Below are 16,389 nucleotides of genomic sequence, written 5' to 3'. Positions count from 1 at the left end.
TTTTCTCATCCAGGGAGCTATAATTCCTTCTGAAAAGTCAGGATATCTGTTGTCTTCTTTAAGTACCAATTTTCTTTATTGAAATAGAATATCAAATCCAGTAATGACAGAAAAGTAGAAAAGTTTTGTTGCTGTTGTTGTTGCTTGTTTGCTTTATCTTTATTTATTATTAAGAACTCATGCATCTTTATACATTCAGTATGTTTAAGTTGATTATAGTAATTTTTTTTAACCCTCAAATTGTCCCAGATTTGGCCAGTGGGATCCCTTCAAGCTGGTTGCTCTTTTCTTTTGACACAACTCTGGTTGCTTTTGAGTACTTCCTTATTTTCTGAAACAAGCATGCTTTGTATTTTCGCTAGCCCAGACCTGAAATATGTCACTTCTCTAAGAAGCTCCAGTTCCTTTTACTGGGTAATGGTATTAAGAAACCACAATCTGTTCTCTAGGGATGCCCGTTGCTCATGAAGGACCATTGCTTCCAAGGTTCTTTCTTTTGCTAGAGCTAGAAAATACTTATAAATATCATTAGTTTAAATTGCCATTTCCGGTTCAAATTTAGTATTGGTGTTTTAATTCAGCTACTTTTTTCTTCCCTGTTATACACTAAAAATCATGGTTCCCAAATATATTACATCAGTCATTCCTGAGTTGCTTTATCCTATAATATATATAAGTATAGTTTCAAAATAATAATATAATATTACACTAATGATAAAGCCACTGAATGACCGTCAATGTTTTTAGTAGTTCTTTTTGTCCTTGGAATATTCCACTAAGAATATACAGTACTGTTTTCTAATAGGAGTTAACTCTGTCTGGTTCAGTTGTTTATGTTTGTTTTCAATTTTAGGGTTTTGTTTGTTTCATGTTTATAAAAATTGTAAAGCATCTATATATTTCAAAAGTCAATATTCACTTTCATCCCTATTGCCGCAAACCCACTCCCTCAACTCTGTTTTCCCCCCACCCCATTCTTAACGAAGCCTGGTTTATCCTTTCAGTGTGGCTTTTTGCAAAGATATGAGGGTGAGTCAAAAATTATCTGCACTCTGACTGTAGAATTTACTTTAACTTTTAGAAAAGACAAATACATCATTTTTCAACATAATCTCCTTGCTTTTCAATACGCTTTGTCCGTCTGTCAACAAGCTTCCGTGTTCCCTCATTAAAAAATATTTTAGGCTGGGCTGCAAGCCATGAATGCACCACTGTCTTCGCTTCTTCATCAGAAGTGAATCTTTATCCTCATAGGGCTGCTTTCAGGGGACCAAACAGGTGAAAGTCCAATGGAGTAAGATCAGAACTATAGGGAGGATGCTTTAATACCTCAAAACGAAGTTTTTGCAGAATGTTGACAGTGTGGGCAGAAGTGCGCGGACGTGCATTATCATGCAAGATCACAACACCCTTGGATAGCAGTCCTCTGCGTTTCATCTGAAGTTTAGGCTTCAGCTCTTCAATAAGCATCTCACTGTAACGAGCACTGTTGATTGTTGAACCTTTGAGCCATGGCTGATTTGCAAATGATTTGCCACATAATCCACTGTCACTTGTCTATTCGGCAGAATCATTTCACGTGTGGGCTCAACGTTGTTATCAGCTGCGGACCTGGACGGGCGTCCGGCTATTTCTTGATGGCTAACACTTGTGTGACCATCCTTAAACTTCTCTATCTATTCATACACACTTCTTCCCGACAAAACACTTTCTCCATACTGCACACAAAGTCTTTGATAAATGAAGGCACCAGGTACACCCTCAGACCACAAAAAACAAATCACTGCACGCTGCTCTTCTTTCGTGCAGATCACAAGAGGGGCATCCATTTTTGCTCACACCGCAGTTACAAATCAACTGATGTAACATGTTCACGCCTGCACAGCGGTGACTGGGGTAGCCTTGAATGGAAAGCAGTAGCCTTGAACAGAAAGTGCTGATGAGACAGTGCAGCCAACGGAAGTTTTAATATAACTGGAGTGAGGATAATTTTTGACTCACCCTCGTATATGTTCCCTATTTCTTACCCCAAGGGTAGCACATACTATGTACATTATTTTGTATCTTGCACTTTTCCACTACATCCTAGGGATCCCTATACATCAGCTCAAAGAGATCTTCCTCATTCTTTCTAACAGCTTTATATCTCTCTACTCCATGGATGTACCCTAGCTCTTTCAACTTTTCCTTTCCTTTTTTTTTTTTTTTTTTTTTTGATTTTTTTTTTTTGATGCGGACAATTCTTTTTTCTTTTTTAAAAAATTTATTTATTTATTGGCTGTGTTGGTCTTCATTGCTCTGTGCACAGGCTTTCTCTAGCTGTGGCAAGTGGGGGCTACTCTTTGTTGTGGTGCGCGGGCTGCTCATTGCAGTGGCTTCCCTTGTTGTGGAACACGGGCTCTAGGTGCGCGGGTTTCAGTAGTTGCAACACGTGGGCTCAGTGATGTGGTTCACGGGCTCTAGAGCGAAGGCTCAATTGTTGTGGCGCACAGGCTTAGTTGCTCTGCGGCATGTGGGATCTTCCCAGCCCAGGGATCGAACATGTGTCCCCTGCATTGGCAGGCGGGTTCTTAACCACTGAGCCATCAAGGAAGTCCCACTGATTTGTTTTTAATTAAGTTATTAACGTCCTTCAGAACATTTGAGCTTCATGGAACAATTTAGGAAACATCATGATAGGTGTACAGACTCAGCTTTGACAGATGTAAGTGTAGCAAAACAAACATGCTATTTAGAGACAGAAGGTCAATATCAACAGAATTAGTTAAAAACAGTTGAAAAATTATCAACTCTGGGGATAATGTGAACAAGGGGCTGGAGACTGGAATTTTTTTTTAAGTAAATCTAGTAGAACTATTGGACTCTAAACTATGTAGATAAAATTATGTTGTCGGGACTTCCCTGGTGGCACAGTGATTTAGACTCCAAGCCCCCAATGCAGGCGGCCCGGGTTCAATCCCTGTTCAGGGGCCTAGATCCCACATGCCACAACTAAGGAGCACACATGCGGCAACTAAGACCTGGTGCAACCACATAAAAAAAATTATGTTGTTAAAAATTAAAATTTTAAGAAAGAAAGTGGATCAGAAGAGGGGATGTAGAGGCAGCCCATGCAGAATCCTCTTTCAGAGAGAGTGACTGGGAGGAGCTTGCGGTGGGTAGGAGTGTGGGTATAGGACAGAAAGGGGATTTAATGTTCTCAGTATATGAGAGAAATGATACGTTTATCATCTGTGGTGGGGGCACCCTGCAAAGGGGGAGAGTTTGAAAATACAGAAGCGACGGCGACTGTCTATTCTAAAAGAGACCGAAAGAAGTCAGGTCAAGAATGCAGGACAGGGACTTCCCTGAGGTGGAGCAGTGGTTAAGAATCCTCCCCCCAGTGCAGGGGACATGGGTTTGAGCCCTGGTCTGGGAAAATTCCACATGCCACGGAGCAGCTAAGCCCATGTGCCACAACTACTGAGCCTGCACTCTGGAGACCAGAAGCCACAACTACTGAGCTTGTGTGCTACAACTACTGAAGCCCGTGTGCCTAGAGTCTGTGCTCCACAACAAGGGAAGCCACCGAAATGAGAAGTCCATGCGCAGCAGCAAACAGTAGCCCCCGCTTGCCACAACTGGAGAAAGCCCGTGTGCAACAACGAAGACCCAATGCAGCCAATAAATAAATAAATAAATAAATAAATAAATAAATAAATAAATAAAATGCAGGACAATTTTTTTTTAATGAGAGACTATTTACCTTGAGACTAGAAGGAAAAAAATGTGGGTGTGAGAGCAGATACATAAATCTCAAAGATTTGGAATTGCTCCATATTCCTTCCAAATTGCTTCTAGTGATTTCTGGATAATATTTGCATAGTAAAAAAAAGCACACTTCTGGTCAAAAGAGGACACTTTTTTTTGATTTAACTATAGTTGATTTACAATGTTGTGTTAATTACTGCTGTACAGCAAAGCAAGTCAGTTATACATTCTTTTTTAATATTCTTTTCCATTATGGTTTATCATAGGATATTGAATATAGGACCCTGTTTATCCATTCTATATATGAGTTTACATCTGCTAATCCCAAACTCCCACTCCATCCCTCCGCCAACCCCCTCCCCCTTGGCAACCAACAGTACGTTTAAAAGAGGACACTTTTAAAGACTTTATTAAGCATTAGGATAGAGAGCAGAGAAACTCTTTTCCAAGGATGCTCGAACTGAAGTTTTAAGTAAAAGACCAGCAGAGATCAGGGCACGATGGGGACAGACATCCCAGACCACAGCCTGGGTCCAGGATGGCTTCACTGGCACCATCTGAGGTATGTTAAAAATTACAGACTCCCTGTCACCGCTTTCCCCAAGCCTGTACTTTTTAAAAGGCTCCCAGGTGATTCTTCTGTGTATTCCAGTTTGAAAACCACTAACCTGTACCACTCATTTGGTACCTGACATAAGCCACTTTGTATAGTTAGTTATTGCTTTGTGTGTGTTTTAAATTTTGTTTACAGTAAACTAAAACCTTCCAGGCCACAGATTTAGAGAGCATGCAGGTGGATCTCTCCTAGACCTCCCCTCTCACCAGATACCTTGCTGATCTACTCTGCTACCCTCCTGATATGACTGACCCCAGACAGAGGATGTAGCCATCCTACCCAAGTTTTGGGCCTCTCTTTGTCATGCTTGGGACTCTAGGGAGTGTAGAAAAAGGAGATGACATCATAGATCATGGCTGGTTACCAATGGCCTCTTCATGACAGAGTAAATCTGGACAAGAGTGAAATTTCCACGAACATTTCCTCTCCTGGTGCCCTGAAGAACTGTCATTGGTTGCAGGGAGTTGCAATGAATAGGATACTCTGCATCCCTTTTGGGGCAAATCTGAATTCAGGATGTAAATTTCATGACGTCTATGTGAAACAGTCCATTCACAAGTGACACACAAGGGGCCCCAAACGGAGGCGTCAAATAGAACACGACATAGCTAGACTGGCCGGTGAGTAACTGCCAATCCCAGTAGCAGGCGGTCATGCTCCGTCGTCAACCCCAGAAGTCCCCCCTTCCAGACCCCAGCATCCCTTACACCCTGAGAGAATTGGCCAAGACCTGGTAAAATGAATACAGTGCAAACACTGTTTAAAATTTTACTGCTGCTAGCCAGGGCTTTGGGTAGAGCAAGAAAATGGGGGGTGGGGGGTGGGGAGGAGCTCCTTGGTGCCCCACAAGCCCCTGCCATGAGTACAGGGCCAAAGAGGAGGAGACTTATAGGACAGAATGTGATCCCGTTCAAAGTCCACACGGTGGGGATGAACACGGCAGACTCTGGCGCTGAGCGTGCAAGGGAGGTCAGACCCTGGCCAGGGAGCCATGGGGCGTCTCCCACACCTGCCTCTCTCAGAAGGGCTGTTACCTAAAGTGCAAAAACCATACGGCCACGGGTGTCCCAGCTCACATTTCTGGGATGCCATCTCTGCCCACCTCCCCCACACCTGCCCTCCTCGCCTCACCTCTGCTCGTGTGGTCCCCGCCCACCCCTTGCCCCCAAGCCCACCCCTCCCCACAGACTCTCTCCTCCTCCCCCGCCCCCCCCATCCTGTGCAGACTTCCGGGGCCCGTGCACCTGGGGGCGCTGGACAGGCACGTGCCTGTGATGATGAGGGCGACGCCCACGAGGAAGCCGGCCAGGCCGAGGGCCAGGCCGAGGGCGCAGACCAGGGTCCCCGTGGTGTCTGGCAGCGGGGGAGGCACCTGGGGCTCTGGGAGAGAAAGGGAGGGTCCGGGGGTCAGGCAGAGGGATTCCAGAGCGAAGGACACACGGGTGTGAGAAGGGGGCAGGGAGGGGCGCCATACCCCAGTGCTGGAAGAGGGGCTCGCGCAGGCCCCAGTGCTCCACCTTGCAGGCATAGACGTCGTCCGCCGAGGGCACGAAGGGCAAGTAGTGGAGCTTCCGGAACAAATGGTCAGGCTGGGCATAGAAGCTGGTCTGGGCCACCCCCTCCGTGATGGTCTGACCATTGAGCAGCCAAGTGATATTGATGACAGGGGGGAAGATGTTCTCCACGACGCAGATGAGGACGTTGGGCTGGCCCAGCTCCACGCGAGACTTGGGCAGCACGGTCACTCTTGGGGTCACTAGGAGGAACCAGGCCCTGAATCCCAGGCTCAGCTCTCCAGCTGGGCCTTATCAGGGCCGGGATGGAGGGGTGTTTCCTCCTGTTAGCCTTCCAAGAGCAGGGGATGATCTGGGATGGTGACACTGGGGCAGACGCAGGGGGACAGAGGGATGAGAGATTGAGGAGGGCAGGGGGGCCGCAGGGGGGCCTGTATCTGCCAGGTCCCCGAGGGGGAGTCCAGGCAGGAGGGCTCATTCCTCAAGAGGAAGAGGCTGCTGAAGGAATCTGAGAAGATCTAGAACCTCCTTGGTAGGAAAGGGCCCGAGCACAACAGTCTCAGATTCGGAGAGTGGGGCCAGGGAGCCAACAGAGGCCTGTGAGGTGGGGAGGAGACTGCTCTGGGCCTCCCCTGCCTGCCAGAGGCTTGGTGGGGAGGGGGAGGGGCAGAGAAAAGAGCCGGTACCGTTGGTGGCTCTGGTGCGGTTGGAGCGCTCCACCAAGATGTCCAGATGCGCTTTGATCATCGCGATACTGGCCAGCCCGCTCTGTGGGTCAAAGTAGTCGAAGTTGCCAAATTCAGGCAGACGCCACACAGCCTCCCTCTTCTTCAGGTCCACAGAGAACAGCTGCTCTCCATCAAAATCATAGGTGAACTGACCTGAGCCATCATAGGACTGGTAGAAGGCTGGTCCGTAGGAGCCCATGTGGTCAGCTGTATTGGGTGAGTTCAGGGTCAGGGGAGAAAAGAACAGGTATCAGTCTCGTCCATCAGACGTGCTGTGCTGAGTCTCTGAGCTGTGCCCCATCCTGGGTTCTGTGTGGGGGCAGGGTCCCATTCTGACACCGAGCTGGTCCTTGGAGAGCAGAAGGGTGGCCGAGGGATGGAAGGGAGAGTATGGAGGGAATGAGCACATCCCCAACACACTGGCCGGCACAGAGGCATGGGTGCAGCCTGGCATACCGGCTGGGAAGAGGAGAGATTGCCTAAACTCAGGCTTGGGATCCCCAGAGTTAAATCTTGGCTCTGATCGTCTGCCCCAGCTGTGCTACCAGGTCCTGTGTGTGAGATGAGAGGAGAAGTAGGGGTGGGATGAGGAGAAAATAACTAAGGTTAAGCGCATCCATGGAGCTTTGGGCACAGAGATGTAGTATAAGTGGGTGTGAAGGAAAACAGGTGATAGCTGCCAGGAGTAAGAACTAAGATTTGTGATCCAGAGACCGAAGGGATAGAAAAAGGCAGCCGAAGGCATTGCAGAGAGCAACAGAAAAGGAGTCAGAAGTTCAAGGTTCATGTCCCAACTCTTCTGTCTCAGAGCAGTATGATCAAATGTGTCTGCTTCCATGACTGAGGCTCAGTTTTCTAGAAACTGGGAATTAGGTGTTCGTTGATAAGATGTCTTTATAATTCTATGAAATTATTTGTGCAATAGTCGTGAGAAACTACCGTGTGCCCAGCACGATACCAGTCCCCAAGGAAATACAGACAAACTAGCTGTGGACTCCGCACACAAGGAACTCAGGTCTAGAGAAGGATAAAGAGAGATAAACCGCTACCTATTGACCCGGTGCTAAATACGGCAATAGAACTGGACGTGAATGGGCTCCCTCCAAGCCAGGAAGTGGTACAGAAATCAAAATGGGTAGCAGTAGGATGGAGGTTTGGGTCTCAGAGAGGAGGGAGGAATGAGGAGGCACCTGAAAGTGACGCTGGGCTGAGCTGCACCTGTATTTTAGGTCCAGGACAGACCTGATAGAGGTGAGAGGGGTGGGGGTAAGGGAAGTTGCCCATAAACCAGAGGACAGGAACCGTTCACGCTCTGTACCGCCTGGCATGTAACCCCACGCCCTTAATCTCTTCTCCCTCGATGGCACTCACCCTCGATGGCCCCAGCTTCCGGGGGGCTCAGGAGGGTCATCAAGGTGTGGAGGCCCAGGAGCAGCCCCCCGCTGAGGATCATTGCCCACGGGTGCTTTAAGCAAATAAGTCCCAGTCGGTGTAGAGGGTAAAGGAAAAAGGGGGAGGTAAAGAGGAAGAAACAGATTCGAGGATGGGGGAGCCGCCTCCTGTAGTCAGCCAATCAGAGAAATCCTCCGAGTTAGTGCAGCTGTTGCTGGGGTAAGAAGTAGAGGAAAGAGCCTGGGTGAGAAGGTGGACGAATTCATTGGGCCCACGTGCACCAGGGAGGCCTGGTCCACAGGAAAGTCAAAACGGATGGGAGGGGCTTAGAGCAACTGTTTCTACATCCTCCAAGAAAAGACCCTGTGAAGAGAGAGAAAAGGCCATCCGAGCACTGCACAGCTGAGCGCAAACAAATCCTCCCGCTTAATCCACGTAAGGGACTCCTAGTCATCCTGTAAGTTTCTGTAGACCAATTTGGAGTTAAAAAAAAATAATAAATTTGGTAATTCCCTGTCAGTCCAGTGGTTAAGACTCCGTGCTGCCACTGCAGGGGACACGGGTTCGATCCCTGGTGGGGGAACTAAGATTCCACAAGCCACGTGACTCGGCCAAGAAAAAAAAGTTTTTTACTAAGAAACTTTAAAAGGGAAACATTGGCTACACAGTAGAAAAAAAATCTTTTAAACCTTTAAATCGTGTTTTAAAATATTACTTTATTTCATTATGTGAGGAAAAAAGGTGTCATTGTTAGAGATATTTAGAGTAAAAAAAGAGCCATAAGCAGCTCCAGTGGACCTTTCTGAGGAGGACAGAGGGCACTGGGTAACTCCATGAGTCCCTCCAGGTCCCCTACACCCCCGTCTCAGCCTGGATGTTGACCTGTGTGGACTGCATCATTCTTACTTTTGGCTTCTAATTGGGCTCAGCCAATGGGAGGCACTGGCAGAATTTAGTCTCATGTGAAATATATATATATATATATATATATATATATATATATACTGGCTTTCCTGGTAAAGAGACGTCTAACCAAATATCTGAAGGCAATGTGTCAAAAGTGATGAAATAAATGATTTTCAACTTGCAAGGGATCTAAGAAATCATCAGAGTCTGTGTTTCCAAACCTGGCCACGCAGGAGAATCAGCTGTGAAGTGTGTTAAAAATACAGATTCCTGGGTTCCATGCTGACCTGAGTTAGATTAGCCTTTCCAAAGGTAGGGCCAGAGGCCCTGTGTGCTGAGCATGCTCCCTAGGTGATTCTTGGGACTGCTTTCTGACACAAAAAACAAACAAACAAAAAATCACCTACTCTGATGCTCTTTCCTACACTGAGTGAAGCTGATTTAAAATGTGTGAGTTTCTGCTGTACCACAAAGTGAATCAGTTACACATATACATATATCCACTCTTTTTTAGATTCTTTTCCCAAATAGGTCATTACAGAGTACTGAGTAGAGTTCCCAGTGCTATACAGTAGATCCTTATTAGCTATCTATTTTATATATAGTAGTAGGTATATGTCAATCCCAATCTCCCAATTTATTCCCATCCCCCCCCCCCTTGGTAACCATAGTTTGTATTCTTTTTTTTTTTTTTAATTTACTTATTGGCTTTGTTGGGTCTTTGTTGCTGTGTGCAGGCTTTCTCTAGTTGTGGCAAGCAGGGACTTCCCTTGTTGTGGAGCATGGGCTCTAGGCGCAAGGGCTTCAGTAGCTGCAGCCCGAGGGCTGGAGAGCACAAACTCAATAGTTGTGGCACACGGCTTAGTTGCTCCGCGGCATGTGCGATCTTCCCAGACCAGGGATCAAACCCGTGTCTCCTGCATTGGCAAGCAGATTCTTAACCACTGCGCCACCAGGGAAGTCCCCATAGGTTTGTTTTGTACATCTGTGAGTCTATTTCTGTTTTGTAAATAAGTTCATTTGTACCATTTTTAAAATTCCACATATAAGTGATATCGTGTATTTGTCTTTCTCTGCCTGAGTAACTTCACTCAGTATGGCAATCTCTAGGTCCTTCCATGTCACTGCAAATGGCATTATTTCATTCTTTTTCATGGCTGAGTAGTATTCCATTGTATATATGTACCACAATTTCTTTATCCATTCATCCATTGATGGACATGTAGGCTGCTTCCATGTCTTGGCTATTGTAAATAGTACTGCAATGAACATTGGGGGGCATGTATTCCATCATCATTTTTTTTAAAGTGTTGTCTGTACCTCCCCCATCTTCCCTCTAACCAGATAAGCACCTTAGCCTGCTTTCAAATACATTCAGATACTTCACCTTCACCACAGTATTTGATCAGCCTTATTTCCCATACCATTTTGGCACCTCCTGAAATTTTCTCTTATTGGAATACTTCCTCCAAAAGTATTTTAAATGTATTTGTGTGGCAAACCTTCTGAAGCTTTGTATGCTTGAGAACATTTTTATTATACCATCACTTTGAATCATGTTTAGCTGATATATTAAATTCTAAGCTAGACTTTTTTTCTCTTTAATATTTTAAATAATATTATCCCAATGTCCTTTTGCATCCAGTGTTGACATTAGGAAGTCTGATGTGTCTGTCTCTCCAGAATCTTTTAGAATTTTCTCATTGTCTCATTATATTGTATCTAAAATGGGTTTGTCCTTATCTTACTGTAGGACATTATGGTGCCTCTTTATCTTTTAATTCTAAGAATTTGTCTCTTTTATTTCAGTAACTCTTTTCCCCTATTTTTATTTTTTATTTTTTTAAATAAATTTATTTATTTATTTTATTTATTTATTTCATTTATTTATTGGCTGCGTTGGGTCTTCATTGATGCACATGGGCTTTCTCTAGTTGCTGCGAGCAGGGGCTACTCTTCATTGTGGTGCACAGGCTCCTCATTGTAGTGGCTTCTCTTGTTGTGGAGCATGAGCCCTAGGTGCATGGGCTTCAATAGTTGTGGCACATGGGCTCAGTAGTTGTGGCTCACAGGCTCTAGAGCACAGGCTCAATAGTTGTGGCGCACAGGCTTAGTTGCTCCTTGGCATGTGGAGTTTTCCCAAGGCAGTGCTCGAACCCGTGTCCCCTGCATTGGCAGGTGGATTCTTTACCACTGCGCCACCTAGGAAGTCCTCTATTTTTATGAAATTCATACTATCCACATTGAACACTTCTCTCCTTCATCTCTTTTGACTTTTCCCCTCTATTCTCAAATTCGTTATCCTTCCATCTTTTATTCTAGGGGAGCTCTCTAGTCCTCCAGCTTACTAATTGTATTTTAGTTGTACCTGTCGCACTATTTAGTCTCATTAACGTGGTTTTTCTTTTGACTATTATATTTTTTTACACCTAGAACTACTATATAATTTTCCCTATATCCCCTAGAGTTTTGGGGTTTTTTTCATATAATAGCTTCTCTTATTTTTGTAAATGCATTGTTTATGCTCATTTTAAGTGGCTAGTGTATATTTACTAATACTACTTCTTTTAATGACATCTTTGGGTCTGTTTGTTGTTTTTCTTTGGAGGTGGTGGTGCTCCCTGAAGGGAGGGCGTTATTATTTTGGCCTGTGAACCAGGACAGGGCCAGAGGGGAAGTGAGAAACAGGAAATTGCCTCCTCCTCCAGCTGCCTCTTATATGTAATGTAATATTATGACTTCGAGCTTTCTGTATCAAATCCTCATAGCACCTCTTAATTTCTAGTTCCAATTCACCACCAAGACCACGCGTAAGAGAACAATGAAGTAGTTTATGTTAAAATTCCCCAAACTGAGACAGATAGTCATCTGTATCCCCGTACTTTGCTCTGGACCCTGTGGGAGAGATACGACCTCGATCCGCAGCTGGGATTCAGACATGAGTAAACCAGCTAACATACTGGGGTCTCCAAAGGTTCTCACAGACGCCCCTGAAAGCAGTTGGAAGGAATAAAGTAAAGCTTGGCAGAGTGGGGCAGGGCTGTCAGAAGCGTAGTGGCTACAGTGCAATATGATGTGGTATCAAAGATGACATTGAATCACTAAGGGCTTAACAACGTTTCTATGGGAAACTCCTGCAAAGCAGTATGTCTACTGCAGAGAAAGACAAATATCATATGATATTGCTTATATGTGGAATCCAAAGAAATGATGCAAATGAACTTATTTACGAAACAGAAATAGACTCATAGACATAGAAAACAAACTTATGGTTATCAAAGGGGAGGATGGGAGGAATAAATTAGGAGTTTGGGATTAAAATATATACACTACTATATATAAAATAAACAACAAGGACCTACTGTATAGCACAGGGAACTATACTCAATATCATGTTAGATAATGTTAGAGAATGTAAAAAAAGAATACATATATTTATATATATACATAACACTGAATCACTTTGCTGTACACCTGAAACTAACACAAAATTGTAAATCAACTATATTTCAATAAAAATTAAAACACACACACACACACACACCAGTTGGTCTCCTGGAAGTTGGGGCTCTTCTGCTACCTAGAGGAGGAGGGGCGCCCTGCGGGTCCAGAGGTGATCAGAATTCTGGGTGAAATAAAAGGGGTGTCAGAGGAGGTCAGCAGCAGCATAGAGACAATGGGAGGAACAGTTCAGAGTAAATCAGCCCTGCAGTGAACAGCAACCATCCTTGTTCCCTCGACCTCACGCTCTCAGGTAGGGAAAGACCCAGGGCAGAGCGAACATTCTTGAGACCTACCTTCTGGCAGGTCACAGACTGCAGTATCTGCACCCACATTTTGGGTCCAGGATATGTGATCCTAGGGACGTGATAGTATCGAGAGACCAGGGTCAGGCCTTGGAGTCACAAGAAGGCACCAGACTTGTCCAGCTCTGACACACAGGTATTTATTGGTCTCTGGGATTTCTCAGGAAGGATGCTGAGTAGGGAGAAGTCCCAGAGGAGACTGGGGCTTATACATCAGTGTGGGGATCACCTTGTCATCATACTTCAAATTTCGACAGGTATTAAGTGCTTTCTATGTGTCAGGCCCTTTGCAGGGTGCTAAGTGTGAGTGGAATCACAGTCGGGCAGGAATTGGAGGAGTCTTTGGAGACACCCATCATTGGTGCTGAAGAGCACAGAAATTCAAAGGGATTGGAACTTTAAAGTAGATCTGAAGCCAAAAAAAAAAAAAAAATTGGAATTCCCTGGCGGTCCGGCAGTTAGGACTCCATGCTTTCACTGCTGTGACCCCAGGTTCAATCCCTGGTCAGGGAACTAAGATCCCACAACCCACAAGCCACACAGCACAGCCAATTAACAAATAAATAAAGTAGATCTGACTCTGGGGACTCCCCTCTGTCCTCTTCTGTCACAGAAGGGTTGTCACCTGCAGGACAGTGTGGTTAGGACTCCCCAGTTAGCATTGCATCCTTCATACCTTTACACCTGCTCCCTTCAATTTCTCCCCTCACAGGCCTCTAAGGAGAAGGTGATCGTTCCAGCAGATGAGGACCAGTGAGAAGTCAATAGGTACCCTAAGGAGATGTCACGTCACTCTCTCCAGCTCTCTCTGCCTGTCCACCTGCTTGTTTTCCTCTTAGACCTGAAGGTTCTCAGGGATAGAGCTCTTTAGGATCAATGCTGGAAAGGACCTCGGAGATGATTTAGTTAAATCCCCCATTTATGGGGTAGGAAAACTTTGGACCAGGGAGGTTCTGTGATTTCTCCAAGATCACACGACTGAGTCCCAGAACAGTGTACATTCTATCATTTCACCCTGGGAGGTGATGGGTTTAGGGGTAGTCATCAAATGTAAAGTTATTCCTTTACATTGACAGGAATAACTAATATTGTATTGATGTTTCAGCACCTTGAGAGAGAACTACAAAGAGGCTGGAGGTGAAGTGAGAGGATAGATTGAGAGAAAACACTGAACACGAAGTTTTAATTGTGGCTCTACTCTGGGTTAGCACTCCCTGGACCGAGGGCAGAGGGAGCCCTCCGCGTTCTCCAACCGGACACTCTGCCTGAAGGAGGATGGAGACTCGGGAGAAAAGAGGCAAAAGACTGAAACTACAGGGTCCTGAATGCAGCCACGCAATGTCACAGGGAAAGTGGGCAGAGTATTTGGGGGGGGTGTGGGCCTCTCGCAGCCCAGTCCTGCCCTGGTCTCTACCCTCTACAGAGCTGTATGTGTATAGAGGGTAGAGAGCTGTATTATGTACAGACTGCTAAGTTCAATAGGATGGACCACTACTAGGAGTGATACCTTTACAGCAGAGAGGTGTGCATCCAGTTTGACAGTGCTGTGAGGGCACTTGTGGCTGGGACCAAGACGGGGTGCATCACTGCATGTTCACTGCAGCACTTTTTACAGTAGCCACGACTTGGAAGCAACCTGAATGTCCATCGACAGATGAATAAAGAAGATGTGGTACATATAAAATGGAATGTTACCCAGCTATTAAAAAGAATGAAATAATGCCATTTGCAGCAACATAGATGGACCTTGAGATTATCATACTACGTGAAGTAAGTCAGACACAGAAGCACAAATACCGACTATTAGCCGTAAAAAGGAACAAAATTGGGATATTTGTAGAGACATGGATAGACCTAGAGACTGTCATACAGAGTGAAGTAAGTCAGAAAGAGAAAAACAAATATCGTATATTAATGCATATATGCAGAATATAAAAAAATGGTACAGATCAACTGGTTTGCAAGGCAGAAATAGAGACACAGATGTAGAGAACAAACATATGGACACCAAGTGGGGAAAGAAAGCAGGGGGGAGGGGGTTGGGGTGGGGTGAATTGGGAGATTGGGATTGCCATATATACATTACTAATAAGAAAAAATATCAAATGGTACACTTTAAATATATGCAGTTTATGTCAATTTTATCTCAATAAAAGTTCTTTAAAAAAACAGAGAGGCCTCGAATAAATAATATCAGAAATGAAAGAAAAAGAAAAAAAAGACAAATACCATATGATATTGCTTATATGCAGAATCTAAAAACAAATGATACAAGTGAACTTATTCATAAAACAGAAACAGGCTCACAGACTTAGAGAACTAACTTATGGTTACCAGTGGGAAGTGTGTGGGGGAGGGATAGATTGGGAGTTTGGGATTGACATATACACACTGCAATATTTAACATAGCCCTACCGGGCTTCCCTGGTGGCACACTGGTTAAGAATCCACCTGCCAATGCAGGGGACACAGGTTCGAGCCCTGGTCCGGGAAGATCCCACATACCTCGGAGCAACTAAGCCCATGTGCCACAACTACTGAGCCTGCGCTCTACAGCCTGCAAACCACAACCATTGAGCCCACGCACCACAACTACTGAAGCCCATGCACCTAGAGCCCGTGCTCTGCAACAAGAGAAGCCACAGCAATGAGAAGCCCGCGTACCACAATGAAGAGTAGCCCCTGCTCGTCAGAATTAGACAAAGCTTGTGCGCAGCACGTGCAACGAAGACCCAACACAGCCAATAAATAAATGAATGAATGAATTAATTAATTAATAAAAATATAAAATAGACCTACCAACAAGGACCTACTGTATAGAACAAGGAACTCTGCTCAATATTCTGTAATAACCTAAATGGGAAAGGAATTTGAAAAAGGATAGACACACATATATGTATAACTGAGAGAAACCATAATGGAAAAGAATATGGAAAAGGACATGTATGTGTAACTAAGTCACTTTGCTGTACAGCAGAAATTAACACAACATTGTGAATCAACTACACTTCAATAAAATGTTTTAAAATGTTAAAAAACAAAGAAACACACAATCAAAAAAACACCCCGCCAAGAACTTGAACATCCAGAGGGAGTTCCTGGGACTGAGACAGAGCACGGTGGACATGATGTACAGACTAACAGCGTGGACAAGGTTTGCACCCTGAAGCGCAGAGGTCAGAGGGCAGGTGGGACAGAGAAGACCCTGGAAGGGGTGGGCTTGGGCAGCAGTCGGGGGGAGCACTCTCCATCCCATCTCTGAGCCCCAGTGGGTCCCGGGCTGTGTGACCTGAGCCCAGAAGGCTTCACAGTGCGTGGGGGCAAGACCAGCATGGGAAAAGGCCAGACTCCCTGCTAATTAAACACAAAAAGAACATTGAGTTTGTGGCTTTTCCTACAATTTTTTTTTTCGAGTTGGGGGAGGTGTGTTCAGGAAACATACATTAAATGAAGAATAAATCAAGCTACTCCTTTTCTTCTTTTTTTCTAATGAGGCTATCAGACCGAGAGATCAGAAGAATGCTACTGGGTGAATATATTCTGATTCCAAGATCACGTATGGCAGGATGATACATCCTTTTGAACAAGATCGGGAAAATGTCAATTTGGGTAGCTTCATAACTGGTTCAATATTTCTGTTCAATGAACATTAGCTACCAGCCTATACACTTCTGGTG

The 16,389-nt window shown here is 45.0% G+C and overlaps 2 protein-coding genes across 2 annotated transcripts in view; one reads left to right on the top strand and one right to left on the bottom strand.

Moving 5' to 3' along the window:
* Positions 1-16,389, top strand: part of RPS18 (ribosomal protein S18) — a 141,329-nt gene that overhangs the window by 17,248 nt on the left and 107,692 nt on the right. The window lies entirely within an intron of this gene.
* LOC130831269 (HLA class II histocompatibility antigen, DO alpha chain-like) lies at positions 5,127-8,095 on the bottom strand. The gene is made up of 5 exons (XM_057699216.1): positions 7,980-8,095; positions 6,567-6,815; positions 5,841-6,122; positions 5,611-5,746; positions 5,127-5,400 (listed from the first exon to the last, which is right to left on the bottom strand). Exons 1-5 carry the CDS (start codon positions 8,059-8,061, stop codon positions 5,397-5,399), a joined length of 753 nt encoding a protein of 250 aa, XP_057555199.1. The 5' UTR covers positions 8,062-8,095; the 3' UTR covers positions 5,127-5,396.

The sequence above is a fragment of the Hippopotamus amphibius genome, chromosome 11 (assembly GCF_030028045.1).
Source record: "Hippopotamus amphibius kiboko isolate mHipAmp2 chromosome 11, mHipAmp2.hap2, whole genome shotgun sequence".
NCBI lineage: Eukaryota > Metazoa > Chordata > Mammalia > Artiodactyla > Hippopotamidae > Hippopotamus > Hippopotamus amphibius.
The sequence above is the reverse complement of the archived record's forward strand: the minus strand, read 5'-3'. Positions and strand labels throughout refer to the sequence as shown.

Bases quoted from the DNA above. Each gene is read 5' to 3' on its own strand.
- LOC130831269 (XM_057699216.1), bottom strand. From the start codon at position 8,061: ATGATCCTCAGCGGGGGGCTGCTCCTGGGCCTCCACACCTTGATGACC. The intron at 6,816-7,979 runs GTGAGTGCCATC...CACCCAATACAG, and splicing joins GGAAGCTGGGGCCATCGAGG to CTGACCACATGGGCTCCTAC. The intron at 6,123-6,566 runs GTACCGGCTCTT...GGTTCCTCCTAG, and splicing joins CCGCACCAGAGCCACCAACG to TGACCCCAAGAGTGACCGTG.